The sequence below is a fragment of the Narcine bancroftii genome, chromosome 7 (assembly GCF_036971445.1).
Source record: "Narcine bancroftii isolate sNarBan1 chromosome 7, sNarBan1.hap1, whole genome shotgun sequence".
Lineage (NCBI taxonomy): Eukaryota > Metazoa > Chordata > Chondrichthyes > Torpediniformes > Narcinidae > Narcine > Narcine bancroftii.
The window spans coordinates 214,341,796-214,360,240 of NC_091475.1; the positions used below are offsets into that span (position 1 = coordinate 214,341,796).

An 18,445-nucleotide genomic window follows, 5' to 3' on the forward strand; every position below is an offset into this window, starting at 1 on the left:
AAAAGTCCACGTCAGCTGCAGGCTCGTTTGTGGCTGACCAGTCCGATGCGGGACAGGCAGACACGATTGCAGCGGTTGCAAGGGAAAATTGGTTGGTTGGGGTTGGGTGTTGGGTTTTTCCTCCTTTGCCTTTTGTCAGTGAGGTGGGCTCTGCGGTCTTCTTCAAAGGAGGCTGCTGCCCGCCAAACTGTGAGGCGCCAAGATGCACGGTTTGAGGCGTTATCAGCCCACTGGCGGTGGTCAATGTGGCAGGCACCAAGAGATTTCTTTAGGCAGTCCTTGTACCTTTTCTTTGGTGCACCTCTGTCACGGTGGCCAGTGGAGAGCTCGCCATATAATACGATCTTGGGAAGGCGATGGTCCTCCATTCTGGAGACGTGACCCATCCAGCGCAGCTGGATCTTCAGCAGCGTGGACTCGATGCTGTCGACCTCTGCCATCTCGAGTACCTCGACGTTAGGGGTGTGAGCGCTCCAATGGATGTTGAGGATGGAGCGGAGACAACGCTGGTGGAAGCGTTCTAGGAGCCGTAGGTGGTGCCGGTAGAGGACCCATGATTCGGAGCCGAACAGGAGTGTGGGTATGACAACGGCTCTGTCCTTTATTACACACGCATAATAACACATCTTTCCCCCGCTCTAAAATAAGGGAAAAAACCACAAGCACGGTACTATGTCCACATAACAAGAATGTCTACATTCCGTGGCCAGTCTCATTCCACTCAGCAGCTTTCAATTGTTTTTGACGTGGTTTAACTGTCCTTTTTGGCCTGCGATGTTTCCACCGGTGTACTACTTCAATTTGCTGCGTTAGTATTTGGGCCTTTCTGTGAACTCTGAACAACATGTTCCTTTTCTACATGCGCTGGACCCTTTTCTACGTGCGCTGAAGCTTTTTATGTACTGACAAGTGATGGGTCACAACCATGGGCTGGAGCGTGTGGTCATAGATCCATGTGGTTCCTTCTCCGAGGTGTCCCTCCTCCATCTGGATCTGGCAGGAACGTGGAGCATGGACCATGTGCCAGAATTGTGAGCTCAGATTCGCACTTGAGCTCCAGGCTTCAGGACTGGTTGGCTTTTCACCGTCTTGTCATGATACTGTTTCCCTTCCACTTTAGCCAGTTTGACCTTGTGTTGCTCCTTTAGGTGTCAACAGATTTTCACGCATTGGAAAGTTTGTGTGTATGTGTTGACCCATCAGCATTCGGGCTGGAGAAAGGCTACTCTGTAATGACGCCCTTCTGAAAATCATCAGACCTCCGTGGAAATGCTCTCGTCCATCATGGACTCTCTGCTAGGCCAGTGGGCTTTGGGCGGTATGGGCTTGAAGTGATATGTCGAAACCCCCACGTATTAGCAAGGGACTCAAATTCACGGCTCGAAAATTGTGGACCATTGTCTGATACGACTTCACAAGGAACTCCACGCCTCACAGACACTTTTCATGAAAGTGGTAACTGGTTTTGCTGGATGTTGACTGCAGTGTTTTTACCTCTGGGTAATTGGAAAAATAGTCTGTTACTTCTATATGACTCTTCCCATTACAGTCAGACAAATCCATTCCAACTTTGAAGTACAGCCTGTCTGGTACAGGATGTGGTGGAAGCAGAATTTCTTGCTACTTCGGTCTCTAGTTAAAGCATATTTGGCATGAAGCAGTGGTCTGGCCCATATCTTGGTTCTCTCCTGGCCACCACATCACCTCTCAAGCTCGACATCTTCATCGTTCATCACCAAGACATCTCTTGTGCATCCTCTGGAGACCCTCTCCTTGGAGCAAAACTGGAATCACAAACAAATTCCCTCTGAAGACCCCCAGCTTCTGGTCATCCCCTCTGCATTGTATCCTCGAGCTCTTTCATTGTTTCTCCGCTCCTGCTGACTTCCCAATCCACTATCTCTACCCCAGGACACTGGCAACGAGGTGATAATCATGTCTCCGTAGGCCTGGATCTCCTCATTAACCTCTCAGTCGCTCTTTTCTTTCTTGTCAACTGCTCAAGACAGTGCATCAGCTGCAAGCATGTATTTTCTTGGCGTGTAGATAATTTTCACATGGTATTTCTGCAGCCTTATCAACGTGCAGTGTACTCTTGTGGGACAGACATTCAGTGGTCTGGACATAATTGAGACCAGTGGTTTCTGGTCTGTCTCCTCTTCAAGTGCTGGCAAGAAGCTCCTTCTATCTGGGCATAGTTGGCTTCTGTACTTGTTTAAGCCCTGGCTGCACAGGCCACAGGTTACCATGTGCTCTCATCTTACTACACTAGTACTGCTCCAGGGCCATGCCGGGATGCATCAGCTGAGACCCTGGTACGCCAATCCAGACCATAACATTTTAGTACAGGGTCTTCTGTTAGGACTTTGTTGAGGGCCTGGAAGCACTCTTCATCCTGGTCTGACCAGATCCACTCATTTTCTACTCAAGGAGTGATCTAAGTGGTGCTGACGCAGTCGACAGACGAGGGATGAACTCAGCCAGCTCAGTCACCATCCCCCAACAAACGTCTCACCTCTTCTGTTTTGGGGCCTCACAAAATTCTCAATGGCGGATGTCTTTCTCGGATCAGCCTTCACTCCCTGTTCGGGTATGACATCTCCTATGAAGGTCAGAGTCTTTCCGCCAAACCCACATTTCTCTTTATTTAATTTTAAATTGACATTTAGTGTCATGACAAGCACTTGCCTTAGTCGTGTTTCATGTCCATCCTTAGTGGACGCCATACAGTGATGTCGTCCATCATGGTCTCAACTCTGGGTTTACCTTCAAAGATCATATGGATGGTTTTATGTTCCACTTCTGGTGCGGACACGATCCCATATGGTAGTCGAAGAAAGTGGTCTCTTCCTTGTGGAGTATTGAAAGTATATGGTCTCGAACTTGCTTCATCTGCCTCAAACCCGATGATGTGTCGAGTTGGGTAAACCACTTGGCACCTGCAAACCTGGACATGATTCCTCCTATGTCAGCATTTAAAATGCTCTCTCTCAATGGCTTTATTGAGATCTCTCGGTCCAGACATAGATGCAAAGCTCCATTTTCTGTTGCACGATGATCAGGTAGGCTCTTCACTTTTCTGGATGACTTTCATCTGTTTCATGCAGCTAGTTCTTGTTTAAGTTTGTCTCTAAGTGGAAACAGAACTTTCCTGCAGGCATTGACAATAGGAGCCACTGCCTCATCTACGTGGATCTTGTCTACACTAGGTAGACATCCTCAGACATCTGCATACTCTTCCATGGATGCTGTGTGCTCATCTTTGGTCTGTGAAGCCACCATAAGTACTTTTTTCACCAGGGTGAGCTCTTCACATGCACTCAAACCGACTACTGGCTGTATGCTCCTCTCTACAATCAACAGCTGTGCCTTTAGATGCTGCCCTTTGTGTTTGAAGGCCACCATACAGCCCCCTTTTATTGGAACATTCTCTCCAGTGTAGCCTGTCACTTTTAATTTCACAGGATGAATCTTGCTCTTTATGGTGAGGGTCCTGTAATCATCCATAGATAACAGATTCACCTGGGCTCCGGTGTTGAGCTTAAATGGAATTACTCTCTCATTCACAGTCACTGGAACGGTCCATTCCATTTTACCAACAGCGGTCTACAGTGAATCCATGAAGAATCCCTCCATTTCCTCGCCCACTCTTGGTAGCCCCTGCTTTGCAGCACTTTGCAACATGATTCTTCTTCTCACATTTATTGGCAGAACTTTTCATAGGCAGGACACATCTTTGGAATGTGTCTTCCTCCACACCTGCTGCATCTGCTGCTTGAGCCCACCTCTTGGGTTTACTGTAGATTTGGGAAACTCCTGGCTCTCTACTTCTTTTTGTTCACCACATGCACTGTTGTGTCTATCCTGTGCAGTTCCTTTCCTTGTGTTTGTTTGGCCTCTGCTGCCCTACACATATTCACAGCCTTTTCCAGTGTCAAATCTTTTTTCATCTAAGTCCATCTGGGATTCCGCAAACTATCCAGTCTCTAATTAGTTATTTTTCCAAATCTCCAAATTCACAGGACTTACTCAGTGTGTGAAGATCAGCGGTATTGATGGAAGTTCATATCTTGTTTCTGGTCACAGAAGAAAAACTTGAATCTCTTGAACGTGTTTTTACTTGGAACACAATACTCTCAAATTTTGTGATCAGAGTGTCCAACATGAACACTGTCTCATCAATTTGAAAACTTTTACAGATCTCACCCATCATGTGTAGAAATATAGATGCTTTCTTTTCTCCATCAGTTTCTCCCACTCCACCAGCCTAAATAAATGTTGAATCACTGTTTGAACACTTCCAATCATCAGTTGGATGGCTGGTAAACTGTATCGGTGTGGGAGGACTTGACTTATCCATGATGGGAACTGTTGACTTTTCTTCCTCAACACACCTTCTGACATCATGTTACGTCTGTTCCTTGAAGAAGAACAACCTTGCATGGGTTTAACGCTTAAACAATTTTATTTTTGGAGCTGCTTGAACCAACAATGCATTCAATCTGTTGTACTTGTTGTTCCTGCACCAACCGCACCCATTGCCTGCTGGGAAATGTAGTTCTTTATTATACACAAACGGTAATGCAAAAAAAACGGTTCTCAATAAAAGATATGTTTACAAAAGATAGAAATGCAAACAAAGTGTGATACAGAAAATAAATATTCAGTCATAAAAAAGGTGTAAGGCAAGAGTCCTTAAATGAGTCCCTGATTGAGTTGGTCGTTGAGGAGTCTGATGGTGGAGGGTAGCAGCTGTTCCTGAACCTGGTGGTGTGAGTCTTGTGGCACTGGGACCTCTTGGATGATGGGCAGGGTTGAGGAAACAGGGCACCCCGTTATCCCTGTTCACATTTCCACAACATCCTGCTAAAAGGGCCTCACCTTCACACACGGTCACGTAGCATGTAAAAGCATTCCTGTTTCAATCCCACATCTAAGACACATCTCCGATATTTCAGATGTTGACCTATATAGCTTCTGTGACATAAGTTATAATCGGTGTAGGAAGTTATACTGAACCAGTCTGTAACTCACATTGATAATTGATGTCATACTATCCCATCAGACCAACATCTTTCTGATATTACAGCACCTAAATGCGACTCCCATCTCTCCCTCGACCTCTGGGAACCTGGTTTTGCATTTTCACTCTGGAGAGCATTGTACTCCCCAGCCAGATTGCTCATTCCATTTCACTAATTTCAGGTGGGACTGTTGCTGGCCCCCTTCTTTCTCTCAGGAATGATCTGAGCTGGAAAAAACTGAAGAAAGTCCCATTAGCTACTCCAATAGTTCTGTTTTAGTTGATCAAAAGACACGAGTCCCCTCTGTATAACAGTCTTCAATGTGTCTTATTCCTTTGTCACAGTAGGAGTTTAATATTGTTACTTCGATCATCGGCAACAACACATTCTTATGTAATGGAGCCATTAATGATATCCCTGATTTTATCCCAACCCTCATTGATTTATTGCCATGCTCTAATCACATGTGTTACTACACATCTGTGTAGATATCACTTCTAGATAAAATCCTTCACTGCCCCCCCCCCTCCCCTTTCACTGAGTATAGTCCCATTCAAATCCAAGAGGTGGGGGCTGCCTTCCTCAAAGAATCTGGCTTGTGCTGCAAATAATACTTTCTAAAATCTGGTAGCCTAAGTCCTCCTGTCTTATAATCCTATGTTATTTTTTCCAGTAAAATTCTTGGCACCTTATTATTTTGTAGGAATTCCCTAATATGATTATTTAATAATTTAAAGAAATTTTTCAGCATGGAAAATATATTATCGTCTTGGCACCACTTTCATTTTGACACAGTTAACCCTTCCCATCAAAATAATCAGCAAGTCTTTCAATTTCTGCAAATCCTCCTCACGTACAAAGTCCTTACAGACAGCGCGGGATTTGAACCCCAGTCCCAATCACTGGTGCTCTAACGGAACGCCACGAACCACTACGCCAACCGGGTTGGCCTGAGACTTTTCTAAATGGGGAGAGAATTCAGAAAGCGGAGGTCCAAAGGCGCTTGGGAGTTCTCATGTAGGATTCCCTACAGGTTAACGTGCAGGTTGAGTCAGCAGTAATGAAGGTAAATGCAATGCCAGTATTCCTTTTGAAAGGATATAAAAGCAAGGATGTAATGCTGAGGCTTTATAAGACAGTGGTCAGACTACATCTGGAGCACTGTGAACAATTTTGGTCCCCATATCCAAGGTTATGATCTCAGGATTGGTGCCACGCCAGGGGCTGGTGAGGGTAGAAACAGGAAGTTAATGCAGCTGAACACGTGGCTGAAGAGATGGTGCAGGAGGGAGGGCTTCAGATTTCTGGATCACTGGGCTCTTCAGGGAAGGTGGGACCTGTTCCGAAGGGACGGTTTGCACCTGAACTGGAGGGGGACTAATATCCTCGTGGGCAGGTTTGCGGGTGCTTCTCCGGGGGGTTTAAAGTAGATTTGCAGGGGCAGGGGAACCAGAGGACCAGAGCAGATAGAGGAGTGGAGGAGGGAAAAACTGATGTGAAGATTACATGCAACAGGTTGATGTGGTGGAAATGTCAGGTGCAGCTATTTCAATGCAAGGAATATCGTAAGGAAGGCAGGCGAGCTTTGAGAAGGGATTGGCACATAAATGCATGACATTGTGGCCATTAGTGAAATGTGGTTGCAGGAGGGGCAGGACTGGCAGCTCAATGTTTTCTAAATCAATATATAGAGGTACCAATGAGGGGGAATTCAATACTGGATCTTCTATTAGGGAACGAGACAGGATAGGTGACAAAAGTCTGTGTAGGGGAACATTTTGGGTCCAGTGAACATAATGCCATTAGATTCAAGTTAATTATGGAGAAGGATGGGTCTGGGCCCCGGATTGAGATTCTATATTGGAGAAAGGTCAATTTTGTGGAAATGAGAAAGGATCTAGAATGCATGGATTGGCATAGGATGTTTTTGGCCAAGAACAGGCGAGGTGAGCGGAGAATCTTTAAAGGTGAAATGTTGAGTATACAGAGTTTGTATGTTCCTGTCAGGATTAAAGGCAAGTTTCGCAGGCACAGGGAACCTTGGTTTTCAAGGGATAATGGACATCTGGTTCGGAAGGTGTATAACAGGTAGAGGCAACATGGAGCAAATGAGGTACTTGAAGAGTATAGAGAATGCAATAAAATCCTCAAAAAGAAATTAGGTAGACTAAAAGAAGACATGCGGTTGCTTTGGCAGACAACATGAAGGAAAATCCTAAGGGTTTCTACAGGTATCTTAAGCAAAAGGATAGGAAGGGACAAAATTGGTTCCCTTGAAGATCAGCTTTGTCTGGAGCCAAAAGAGATGGGGGGGGGGGGGGGGGGAGATCTTAAATTTTTTTTTCATCAGTATTCACTCAGGAAATGGGCAGAGTCATGGGAAGCAACGAAAACAAGCAGTGAAGTCATGGAACCTGTACAGATTGTTTAATCTTGTATTCATATGTGTGAATATATGTTCGTAAGACAACAAATGGATGAAGGAAAAAGTTCTTTACTTTAAAGTTGTAAACAGCACCATGAGGCTACGTCTCCATTACAGATCTGCAGACTGTGTGTCTCCTGCTCTGTGTCAGCCCCTGATGGCAGCCAAGTCTAATCCAACAGTAAGGCCTTGCTAGTTGCTTTCAACCACAATCAGTACCATTACATCTCCCTTTCTTAAAACAAAAGTAGCTTCCTTTTAACTAACATTTTTTTTGTATAACTCGGCAATTTTAACTTTAACACCAGGAACTTACATTTTCATTATTATCAACATTGTTAACATTTTTAAACTTGTTTTGTGTGTTCATATTCACATCCACTAAAACTTGAAGAGTGAATAAAATTGCACTACTTCATTTGAGAACAGGAGTCTTTAAATTTGCTCAATGACTCCCTTAGGAGGATTCACATGTCTTGTTGATCTCCTGATTGATTGTCCTCGAATCTGAGTTGTTGTCTCAGACGATGTCTTCTCAGATGTGCATTCAGGTTGTTCAACAGTATCTGTCTTTCCATCTACTGGCTGATTCCATTTGAAGATCTCGACGATTTGCAGAACAGCACCTTCATCTTTCTGAATGGTGTATAATCTTGGTTGGACTTCACTAAGGACAGTTCCTTTCTGAGTCCATAAGTTTGTTTTGTCTTTTAGCCTTACTTGGTCTTTTGATTTTCTTTCTCTTGTTCTTTGAACTTTCTCACTTTCTCCCCCTCTTTTGTTTTTAGGAGGTTCTCCTGAATGGGTAGGTTTGATCTTACCTTATGTCGCATAAGGAGTTGTGCTGGTGACAGACCACAATTGAGCAGCGTTGTGCAGTTTACTAGCATGCTCTGGTAGAAGTCCAGTCCACTGTCTTTTGCCTTGTACATCAGGCTTTTCACTGTCTGAACCAATTTTTCCACTAGACCATTGGACTGTGGAAAATGAGGACTTGACGTGATGTGTACAAAGTCCCACTCTGGCAAACTGTCGGAACTTTAAATTGCAAAACTGGGGTCTATTGTCTGTGAAGACCTCGGTTGCTACGTCATGTCTGGAGAATATGGCTTTCATATCTGTTATTATAGCATCTGCAGTGGTGGTTTTCAGACTATACACCTCTGGATACAGGGAGTAATAATCTGTGACTACAAGATAGTCCTTTCCTTGACATTCAAATAGGTCAGCGTCTACCTTCTGGTAAGGTCTTCATGGTGCTGAGTGTGGCTTTAATGGTTCTGCAGGATGGCTTGCTTGAGATTTCTGGCATATTGTACAGTTTGACACTTCATTTGTTATATCATTGTTGATTCTTGGCCAGTCAGAGTCTTTGGGATAAGGATTTTGCTTCCTTTGTAGAATAGTTCCGCCCTGCAGTTCCAGTTCTCTGAAATGTCAGGTGAGCAATCCTGCTTCATGTTGGGCCATCCATCCAAGATGTTTTTTCTCAGTTGTCTCAGTGTTTCATCTTTGTTTGTTTATGAGCTCCATTTTTGCATCCGATATGGGCAGTGCATGTGATCATGTCCATGAAGGCATTCAAATCTTCATCCATTTTGGTGTTTGTGGGCTCTCTCGTATCAACAGCTCTAGACAACATGCCTGCTGTGTACATTAGCTTACCCGGAGTGTATAGAGTTGCAGCCTAATCGTCATTCTTTGGATTCTCAGTGGACGTTCATTTAATGGCTTTTGGAACAATGCAGTCAAGGGCTTATGGTCAGTCTCTACCCTGATTGCTTGTCCTGACACAAACTGAGGAAATCTTTCACAGGCGAATGTGATGTTGAGCAGCTCCTTTTCCATTTGAGTGAATTGCATCCCCGCGCCTGTCATTGAGCGCGATGCATATGCAATGGGTTGCCAGTCATCATATTTTTGCAGAAGAACTGCACTGAGCCCACGATGTGATGCATCAGATGATACCATGATGGGTTTCACTGGGTCGTAAAACCTCAGAACTGGTTCCTCTGTGAACAGTTTCTTTAGTTCGCTCCATGACTTTTCATGCACATGATTCCACTCCTATTCAATGTTCTTTTCTGTTAGTCTTCTCAATGGAGCCATCTTTTCTGAGAGGATGGATATGAATTTACCCATATAGTTGACCATTCCATTAAACCTCTGTACGTCCTCTTTTCATTGTGGCCTTGGCATGTTCCCAATGGCGGACACCTTTCTGGGATCTGGTCTGATTCCCTCACTGCCAATAATATCTCCGACAAATGTTAGTTCTGTCACCCCGAGCTGGCATTTCTCTCTATTCAGCTTCAGGTTTGCTTTCCTTCTTGCTTCCAGCACTTTCCTTAGTCTCTCATCATGCTCCCTTCTCATGGTTTCCCAGACTATGATGTCATCCATTGAGGTGTCAACTCCGTCCAGGTGCTCATAGACCATATGGATAGTTTTGTGATCCACTTCAGGAGCTGAGACAATTCCGAATGGTCACCTTAGGAATCTGTATCTGCCCAATGGACTATAAAATGTGCACAGCTTTGAACTTGCTTCATCCAATTTTAACTGCCAAAACCCTGATGATGCATCTAAACTTGCTGAAAAACTTTGCATTTACAAACTGTGACATGATTTTTTTCACGTGTCGGAAGTGTTCTCTCTTTATTGCTCTGTTTAAATCTCTTGGATCCAGGCAAATTCTAAGCTTTCCATTCTTTTTGTCCTCAACGACAAGTGAACTCACCCAGTCTGTTGACTCATCTATCTTCTGAATCACGTTCAGGTTTTCCATCCTGTCCAACTCTGCCTTTGGTTGCTTTTGAAGAGCCAATTGAACTTTTCTTCATGGATGTATTATCGGTGGCACACATTTATCCACTCTGATCGTGTGATCTGGAAGGCAGCCTAGACCGTGAAATACTCTTTCATGAGTTCATCATAGACTGTCTCTCCTTTGCTTTCCACAACGAGGACTCTTTTTACCAGGTTCAGTTTCCCACAAGCTGTTAAACCTATTATGGCCTGTTCATCCTTTGGAACCACGATGAATGCTAGCATGTGCTCTTTGTCATTGTGTTTCACTTTGACCCTGCATTCTTCTTGCACTGGTATATTGATAGCTGAATATCCCGTCACCTTCAATTTTGTTCCAAACATTTTTGGTCTGGGTCTAATCTTCTTAAAATCAGTCTCTGAGATTACATTAATTTGTGCTCCCGAATCCAATTTAACTGAAATGTAAATGTCATTCACTTTTAATCTCAACATCCAGTCTCTGTTTTCTTTCTTGTTTTCAGTCACAACATCTACATAGAATTCCTCTATCTCCCTTTCATCTACTGCATGAACCTTGCTTTGTTGTACATGGTTCCTACAGCAACAGACATAACGGTTGCTTTTTTTGCACGTATTGCATGTTTTACCATATGCTAGACACCTTTTTGGGAGGTGTTGTGAATCGCATCGACGACATGGCTTTCGATTGTCCCTTTCATTTTTGTTCGCTGGCCATGCCTCTCTTTCCACCTTAGTGCACTTTTTGTTAAATGGTTTAGGTCCGTTCCTCCTCACTGCATCCACGTTGCAGCCAGTTTCACTGAACAGCTGTTTTGCCTACATTTTTACAGTTTCTGTAGCCCTACGGAATGCTATGGCTTTTTCCAGTCTAGATTTTGCTCTCATAGCAGTCTTTCCCTTAAACTATTATCCAGAATACCACAAACATATCTTTTTATCATTGAGACAATCAGTCCACCAAATTCACACGTTTTACTTCTGTTTCTCAATTCAGTCACATACTGTATACACGTGAAAAATTTGTGCCTCTCAAACATCACATTACGTTTAGGGATGCAGTTTGCCTCAAATGTTCCACTATTTTTTCCAGTTTCATTTTGTCTCCTTCAGCAGCAAATGTGAAGTTATTTTACATGTCCAGGGCTTCATCACCCATGATGTAAGAAAACTGACACTTTCACTTTTCTCATCAGCTCCAACTGCCACTAAATACAATCAAAAAATGCTGTTTAAATCTGTTCCAATTTTCAGACACATTACCCATCAGCTGAAGTTTCGCTGGTGGATATAATCCTTCCATTTTTCATTGTGTTCACTTCTCTTCACTGATCAGTTGCTGGCTTTAGATTTTACCTTCTAAAGCATTTCCTTCTAATTTCCTTCATCCCACTTCTGACACCATGTTTCATCTTGTATTCGTATGTGTGAGTTCTTAGACAACACAATAATGAAGGAAAAGGTTCTTTACTTTAAAGTTGTTGTAAACAGCACCATGAGGCTGCATCTCCATTACAGATCTGCAGACTGTGTGTCTCCTGCTCTGTGTCAGCCCCTGGTGGCAGCCAAGTCTAATCCAACAGTGAGGTCTTGCTAGTTGCTTTCAACCACAATCACTACCATTACACAGATTAAAGAGGAGGAAGTGTTTGCTGTCTTAAATCAAATAAGGATGAATAAATCTGACAAGATATTCCCTCGGACCTTGAGGAAGGCTCATGTAGCAATTGCAGGGGCTTTGGCAGGAGTATTTAAAATGCCCTTTGCTATGGGTAGCTCACGTTGTTCCATTGTTTAAAAAAGGCTCCATATGTAAACCTGGAAATTATAGGCTGGTGAACCTGGCGTCAGTAGAAGGTAAATTATTGGAAGCTGTTCTAAGAATTGGATATACAATTATTTGGATAGAGAGGGACTGAGAATGGATAGTCAATATGGCTTTGTGTGTGGTAGGTTGTGTTTAACCAATCTTAGAGTTTTTCAAGGCGGTTACCAGAACATTGACCAAGGAAAGGCTGTGGATGTTGTCTACATGGACTTTAGTGAGGCTTTTGACAAGGTCCCACATGCGATGTTAATCAGGAAGGTTCAGACACTCAGTATTGATGGAGGTCTTCGACTGGATTTGGCACTGGCTACACAGGAGCCAGAGAGTAGTGATAGAAGATTGCTTCTCAGACTGGAGGCCTGTGACTAGTGCTGTGCCTCAGGGATCGGTGCTGGGTCCATTGTTGTTTGTCATCTGTATCAATGATCTGAATGATAATGTGGTAAATTTGATCAGCAAGTTTGCAGATGACAAAGATTGGAGGCATTGCAGAGGGATCTGGACCATCTGGGAAAATGGGCTGAAATGGCAGGGAATTAAATGCAGACAAGGGTGAGGTGTTGAATTTTGGAAGACAAACCAAGAAAGGACATACATGGTAAATGGTTGGGCATGGAAGAGTGTGGTAGAACAGAAGGATCTGGGAATACAGATACATAATTCCCTGAAAGTGGTGTCACAGGTGGACAGGGTTGTAAAGAGAGCTTTTGGCATATTGGCCTTCATAAATCAAATTATTGAGGACAGGAGTTGGGATGTTATGGTAAAGTTTGGTGAGGCCAAATTTGGAATATTATGTGCATTTTTGGTCACCAAAGTATCAATAAGATAGAATGAGTGAAGAGAAGATTTACTAGGATGTTGCATGAACTTCAGGAACTGAATTACAAGGAAAGGTTCTACAGGTGAGGACTTCATTCCCTGGAGCATAGAAGAATGAGGGAGATTTGATTGAGGTATTTAAAATTATGAGGGGATGGACAGAGTAAATGTAGGTCAGCTTTTTCCACTGAGGGGAGGTGAGATACAAACCAGAGGATATGGGTTAAAGGTGAAAGGGGGAAAAGTTTAGGGGGAAGGTGAGGAGGATCTTCTTCACAGAGAGTGGTGGGAGTATGGAACGAGCTGCCGGCTGAAGTGGTGAATGTGGACTCAATTTTAACATGTAAGAAAAATGTGGACAGGTACATGAATGGGAGAGATATAGAGGGATATGGACTGGGTGCAGGTCATTGGGACTAGGGAGAATAATAGTTTGGCATGGACTAGAAGGGCCTGTTTCTGTGCTGTTCTGTTCTATGATGTTAAAGGTTATGGAGAACAGGAAGGATAATTGGGTTGTGTGGAAAATTACATCAGCCATAATTTGAATGGTGGACTAGACTTGATGGGCTGAATGGTTAATTCTGCTCCTACTGCTGTCCAGGCACTTCTGTGGTGAAGGTCCAAGCCCAGCATCAGAATGGCTCCAACAGAGGGATCATCTACAGCATCTTCAGTGGGAACGAGAGAGGTGCTTTCACCATCCGTGCTCACACTGGTAAGTGGAGGGGAGGGAGATGGGGAGGGGGAGGCTGGCGGAGAGAGGCTGGGTGCTGCTGCATCTGGCCCTTCTGAGGGAGGATGAGGGGAGATGAAGGTGGGGGAAAGGTTGAAGGAGGGTGAGGGAGTAGGTGTTCTGGGGGAGAGAGGCAGGGGAGGATTTAGAGGGGTGACAAAGAAGTTGAGATTGGGGGAGGGAGGGATGGGGTGAGGCTAGACAGTCAGTGAGGCTTTGAGGTTGGTTATGGATGCATGTTTCTGAGATGACTGTGCAGCCCAGACCTTGTGTGAAACATGAATCCCTTTGGATATGACATAGTCGTTTCTGTGTTTGAGGCAGGATTGAGCCAAGCGAGCGAGTGTGGGAACCCAATCTAGTGCATGTGATGCATATGACAAGTGTTTGCGTGTGGAATTACTCTGCCACAGGGTTTGATGGTCACTTCTAATCAGTTCCATCCCTCACCCCAGCAGCTTCCTCTAACACCTCGCTTTGAGTGGAGAGCAGCTTCACGCATTCCGTGACTCTCTCCCCCTCCTAGCCAGGGTCGGGCAGCAGTGAGTCACCCCTCCGGAGACACTGCATGGAGCCTAGCCTCGGCTCTGAGGTTTGGCTGGGCCACTGCAGGCTGCAGACTGGGAATCAGTAAATAGCACATCATGAGCTGCGTCTCCTTCAGCAGCACATGCTGAACAACCCATGGGGCACCAGCACTGGCCCCCTCCCCCCCACATGAATGAGGGGGAATCACACAGCTCTGTGGGAGGGAGTCACACTGTGGGAGGGTTTGTACTGTGTGGGTGGTCACACTGTGGGGGTCACACTAGGAGGGGCAGGACTGAGGAGTCACATGGACACAGAAATTGAGTTTTACAGCACTTAACAGGTTCCTCAGCCCTACACATCACAGAACAGTACAGGCCCTTTGGCCCTCAATGTTGGGCTGACCCATATATTCCTTAAAAAACACTAAACCCTCCCCTGTAACCCTCTATTTTTCTTCCATCCATGTGCCTGCCTAAGAGACTCTTAAATACCCCCTAATATTCCAGCCTCCACCCCCACCCCTGGCAAGGCATTGCAGGCACCCACAACTGTTTTTAAAAAAACATCCCTAATGTTTCCCCTAAACTTCCCTCCCTTCACTTTGTACACTTGTCCTCTGGTGTTTGCTGATCCTGCCCTGGGAAACAGGCACTGGCTGTCGACCCTATCTATGCCTCTCAGAATCTTGTAGACCTCTATCAAGTCTCCTCTCATTCTTCTAACTCCAAAGTGAAAAGTCCCAGCTCTGCTGACCTTGCCCCATAAGACTTGTTTCCCAATCCAGTCAACATCCTGGTAAATCTCCTCTACCCCCTCTCCACATCTTCCACATCCTTCCTGTAATGAGGTGACCAGAACTGAACACAATTCTCTAAATGTAGTCTCACCAGAGATTTGTAGAGTTGTTACATGATCTCTCTACTCCTGAACTCAATCCCCCTATTAATGAAGCCCAGCATCCCATAGGCCTTCTTAAATATCCCATCAACCTGAGCGTGACCTTGAGGGATATATGGATCTGAACCCCAAGGTCCCTCTGTTCATCCACACTCTTAAGTAACCACCCATTAACCCTGTACTCAGCCTTCTGGTTTGTCCTTCCAAAATGCATCACCTCACACTTATCTGGATTGAACTCCATCTGCTCCTTCTCTGCCCAACTCGGCACCCTGTCTATATCGTCTTGTAACATTCAACAACCTTCAGCTCCATCCACGACTCCTCCAACCTTCGTATCATCCACAAACTTACTGACCCATCCTTCTGCCTCTTCATTCAGGCCATTTATGAAAATCACAAAGAGCAGGGGTCCCAGAACATATCCCTGCGGCCCCTCCACTAGTCACCGACCTCCAGGCAGAAATCTTTCCTTCCACTACTACTCTGCTTTCTGCAGACAAGCCTATTTTTTATCCACACAGCTAATTTCCCACTGATCCTGTGACTTTCTGGATGAGTCTCTCATGGGGATCTTGTCAAACGCCTTGTTAAAATCCATGTCGACCACATCTACCGCCCAACCCTCATCAATTTCTTTTGTTAACTCCTCAAAAAACTCAATTAGGCTCATGAAGCATGATCTTCCCTTCACAAAGCCCTGCTGACTATCCTTGAGTTGACTAGACATCTCCAAATGCTCATAGATCCTGTCCTTGAGAATCCTCCCCATTAGTTTATACACCACTGAACTGGTCTATAATTCCCTGGATTCTCCATTACCTTTTTTAAACAAGGGGACTACATTTGCCATTCTCCAACACCTCCCCTGCAGCCAAAGAGGATTAAAAGATTATAGCTACTGTCCCAGCTATCTCTTCCCTCCCTTCCCACAGCAACCTGGGGTATATATCTTCATGTTTTGAAGATCCAGTACTTCCTTCCTAATTCCAACATGGTCCAGCACACAGGCCTGTTCAATTCTGACCTCACCTTGACTAAGGTTCCTTTTCTCTTGTGAATACTGAAGCAAAGTATTCATTCAGGACTCCTCCGCCTCCAGGCACATGTTGTCTCCTTTATCCTTTAGCGGCCCCACCTTCATCCTCTTTTCTTTACGTATGCCTAGAACTCCTTGGGGTCTCCTTAATCCTACATGCAAAGGCCTTCTCATGCGCCCCCCCCCCCCCAAGAGTTCTTTTAAGTCCTTCAGAAAATAGAACAATACAGCACATTCAGGCCCTTTGGCCCTCACTGTTGTACTGACCCATATATTCCTTCCTAAAAATAAAGTTTAAGTTCCTTCCTGGCTACCACACAGTATATCCATGCTGACTGATGAGGACTGGTGCCACATGCCCACAGTGGGACCCTTTTCTCTGCCTGGCCCATTGAATTGGGCATCTCATCGCATCAGTTTAGTGTCTGGATCTGGTTCCATCAGTTCCTTGGTAGTGAGTGCCACATATCCTCACAATCAATTCCCTTTTAAAATGCCCTCTCACATGAAACCTTTTTGGTACCCAATAATGGTGAGAAACTGTCTCCTTTGATTCACCTCTGTCAGGTCACCCCTCAATCTCCTTCACTCCAGGTGTAAGGCCCATTACATCAACATTGGTGGGCGAGCAGGGTTAAGCAGAGTGTCGCTGGGGTCGGTGTTGGGACCACTGCTGTTGATCAAGTGAGGTGCTGCCCCCCTCACATTTCCCCAAAACTTTTCTCAGTTACCCATGTCCTCTGGATTGTATCTCACCTGCCCTCAGTAGAAAGAGCCAACCTACATTTACTCTTTATCCCCTTATTCTTCTACACTCCCGGGAATAAAGTCCTAACCTGTTTACCCTTTCCCTCTAACTCAGTTCCTGAAGTCGGGCCACATCCTAGTAAATCTTCTCTGCATCTTTCTATCTTCCCGATATCCTTGCTTTTTATGCAGGTGACATCTCCATTCAGAGTTCGGCCGGGCTGGACTTTGAGGAAGCTCCCAGGCAGCGGCTGGTGGTGAAAGCTGAGGCACCATCATCTGCCATCTACACCTCCATCACTCTTGTCCTCCAGGATGTCAACGATAACCTGCCCCTCTTCCAGCAGCAGAATTATGTGGCCTTCATCTGGGAAGCCCAGGGCTACAGCACACCCATAATGCAGGTAGGGAACTCATGATCGGAGTCATCACACAGAACAGGACCCCCTTCTAACAGGCCCCAGACACAGGCAGCAGGGTGCTGCTCAACGCAGGCCCCAGACACAGGCAGCAGGGTGCTGCTCAACGCAGGCCCCAGACACAGGCAGCAGGGTGCTGCTCAACGCAGGCCCCAGACACAGGCAGCAGGGTGCTGCTCAACGCAGGCCCCAGACACAGGCAGCAGGGTGCTGCTCAACGCAGGCCCCAGACACAGGCAGCAGGGTGCTGCTCAACGCAGGCCCCAGACACAGGCAGCAGGGTGCTGCTCAACGCAGGCCCCAGACACAGGCAGCAGATCTCTTTCAGGGATAAGTTTACACTGACTAGTCTCTCCATCCTGTGTAGAATTGGATCCTGAGAGTGTTCCACTGAACCAAGTCCAGGCCTCTATAAGACACTGGCCTTCTCCATTATCCATAACCTGTAGCTGGAATTTCAAGTACTGTCAAATCCTGGAGGCTGCATCCACCCTATCAGGAAGTGCACGCCAGGTTCTCATAGTCCTCATCCCTCCTGGCTGTCCCCGAGGCTCTGCAGTGTTCCTGGCAGTGGGATTGTACCCATCTGGCTATGATGGTGTTTGGAGAACCCGTCTGGGTGATAGTTATAATCGTGATGTGATGAGGTCTGGGGGTCCGGGGAACTCGATACCCAGTCTGGGCAACGGTTACAGCCGTGATGTCATGGGTTCTGTGGATCCAGGGGACTGGATACCCCATCTGGGCAACGGTTACAGCCGTGATGTCATGGGTTCTGTGGATCCAGGGGACTGGATACGCCATCTGGGCAACGGTTACAGCCGTGATGTAACGGGGTCTGGGGGACTGGATATCCTGCGATGCTGTCCCCATTGTTGCTTTACATCCCATAGGTTTTGGCAAACGACTTGGACCAGGGCCAGAATGGCCAGGTGACCTACTCCATTGCTGCTTCACCTCACAGTGACCTCTTCCACATCAACCCACTGAGCGGAGACGTCAGCACAGCTGCCATCATGGACAGAGAGATCTGGCCACAAACCCAGTAAGTATCACACGTCCAGGCTGTGGCCTGATCACACCCAGCACAACACAGGTGGGAACTGATTGTACAGATGGCCACAGCAGGTACTGGCCACACTAGCATGCCCCCAGCCACATGACAGTGGCTACTGACCAGAGCAGCC

The 18,445-nt window shown here is 45.7% G+C and overlaps 1 protein-coding gene across 1 annotated transcript in view; it reads left to right on the forward strand.

The window, feature by feature from the left end:
* Window positions 1-18,445, forward strand: part of LOC138740099 (protocadherin-16-like) — a 177,915-nt gene that overhangs the window by 146,122 nt on the left and 13,348 nt on the right. Inside the window, exons 15-17 of the mRNA XM_069892515.1 lie at window positions 13,494-13,607; window positions 17,032-17,243; window positions 18,152-18,303. Of these exons, the coding sequence (XP_069748616.1) occupies window positions 13,494-13,607; window positions 17,032-17,243; window positions 18,152-18,303 (478 nt within the window). The remainder of the gene's footprint in view (window positions 1-13,493; window positions 13,608-17,031; window positions 17,244-18,151; window positions 18,304-18,445) is intronic.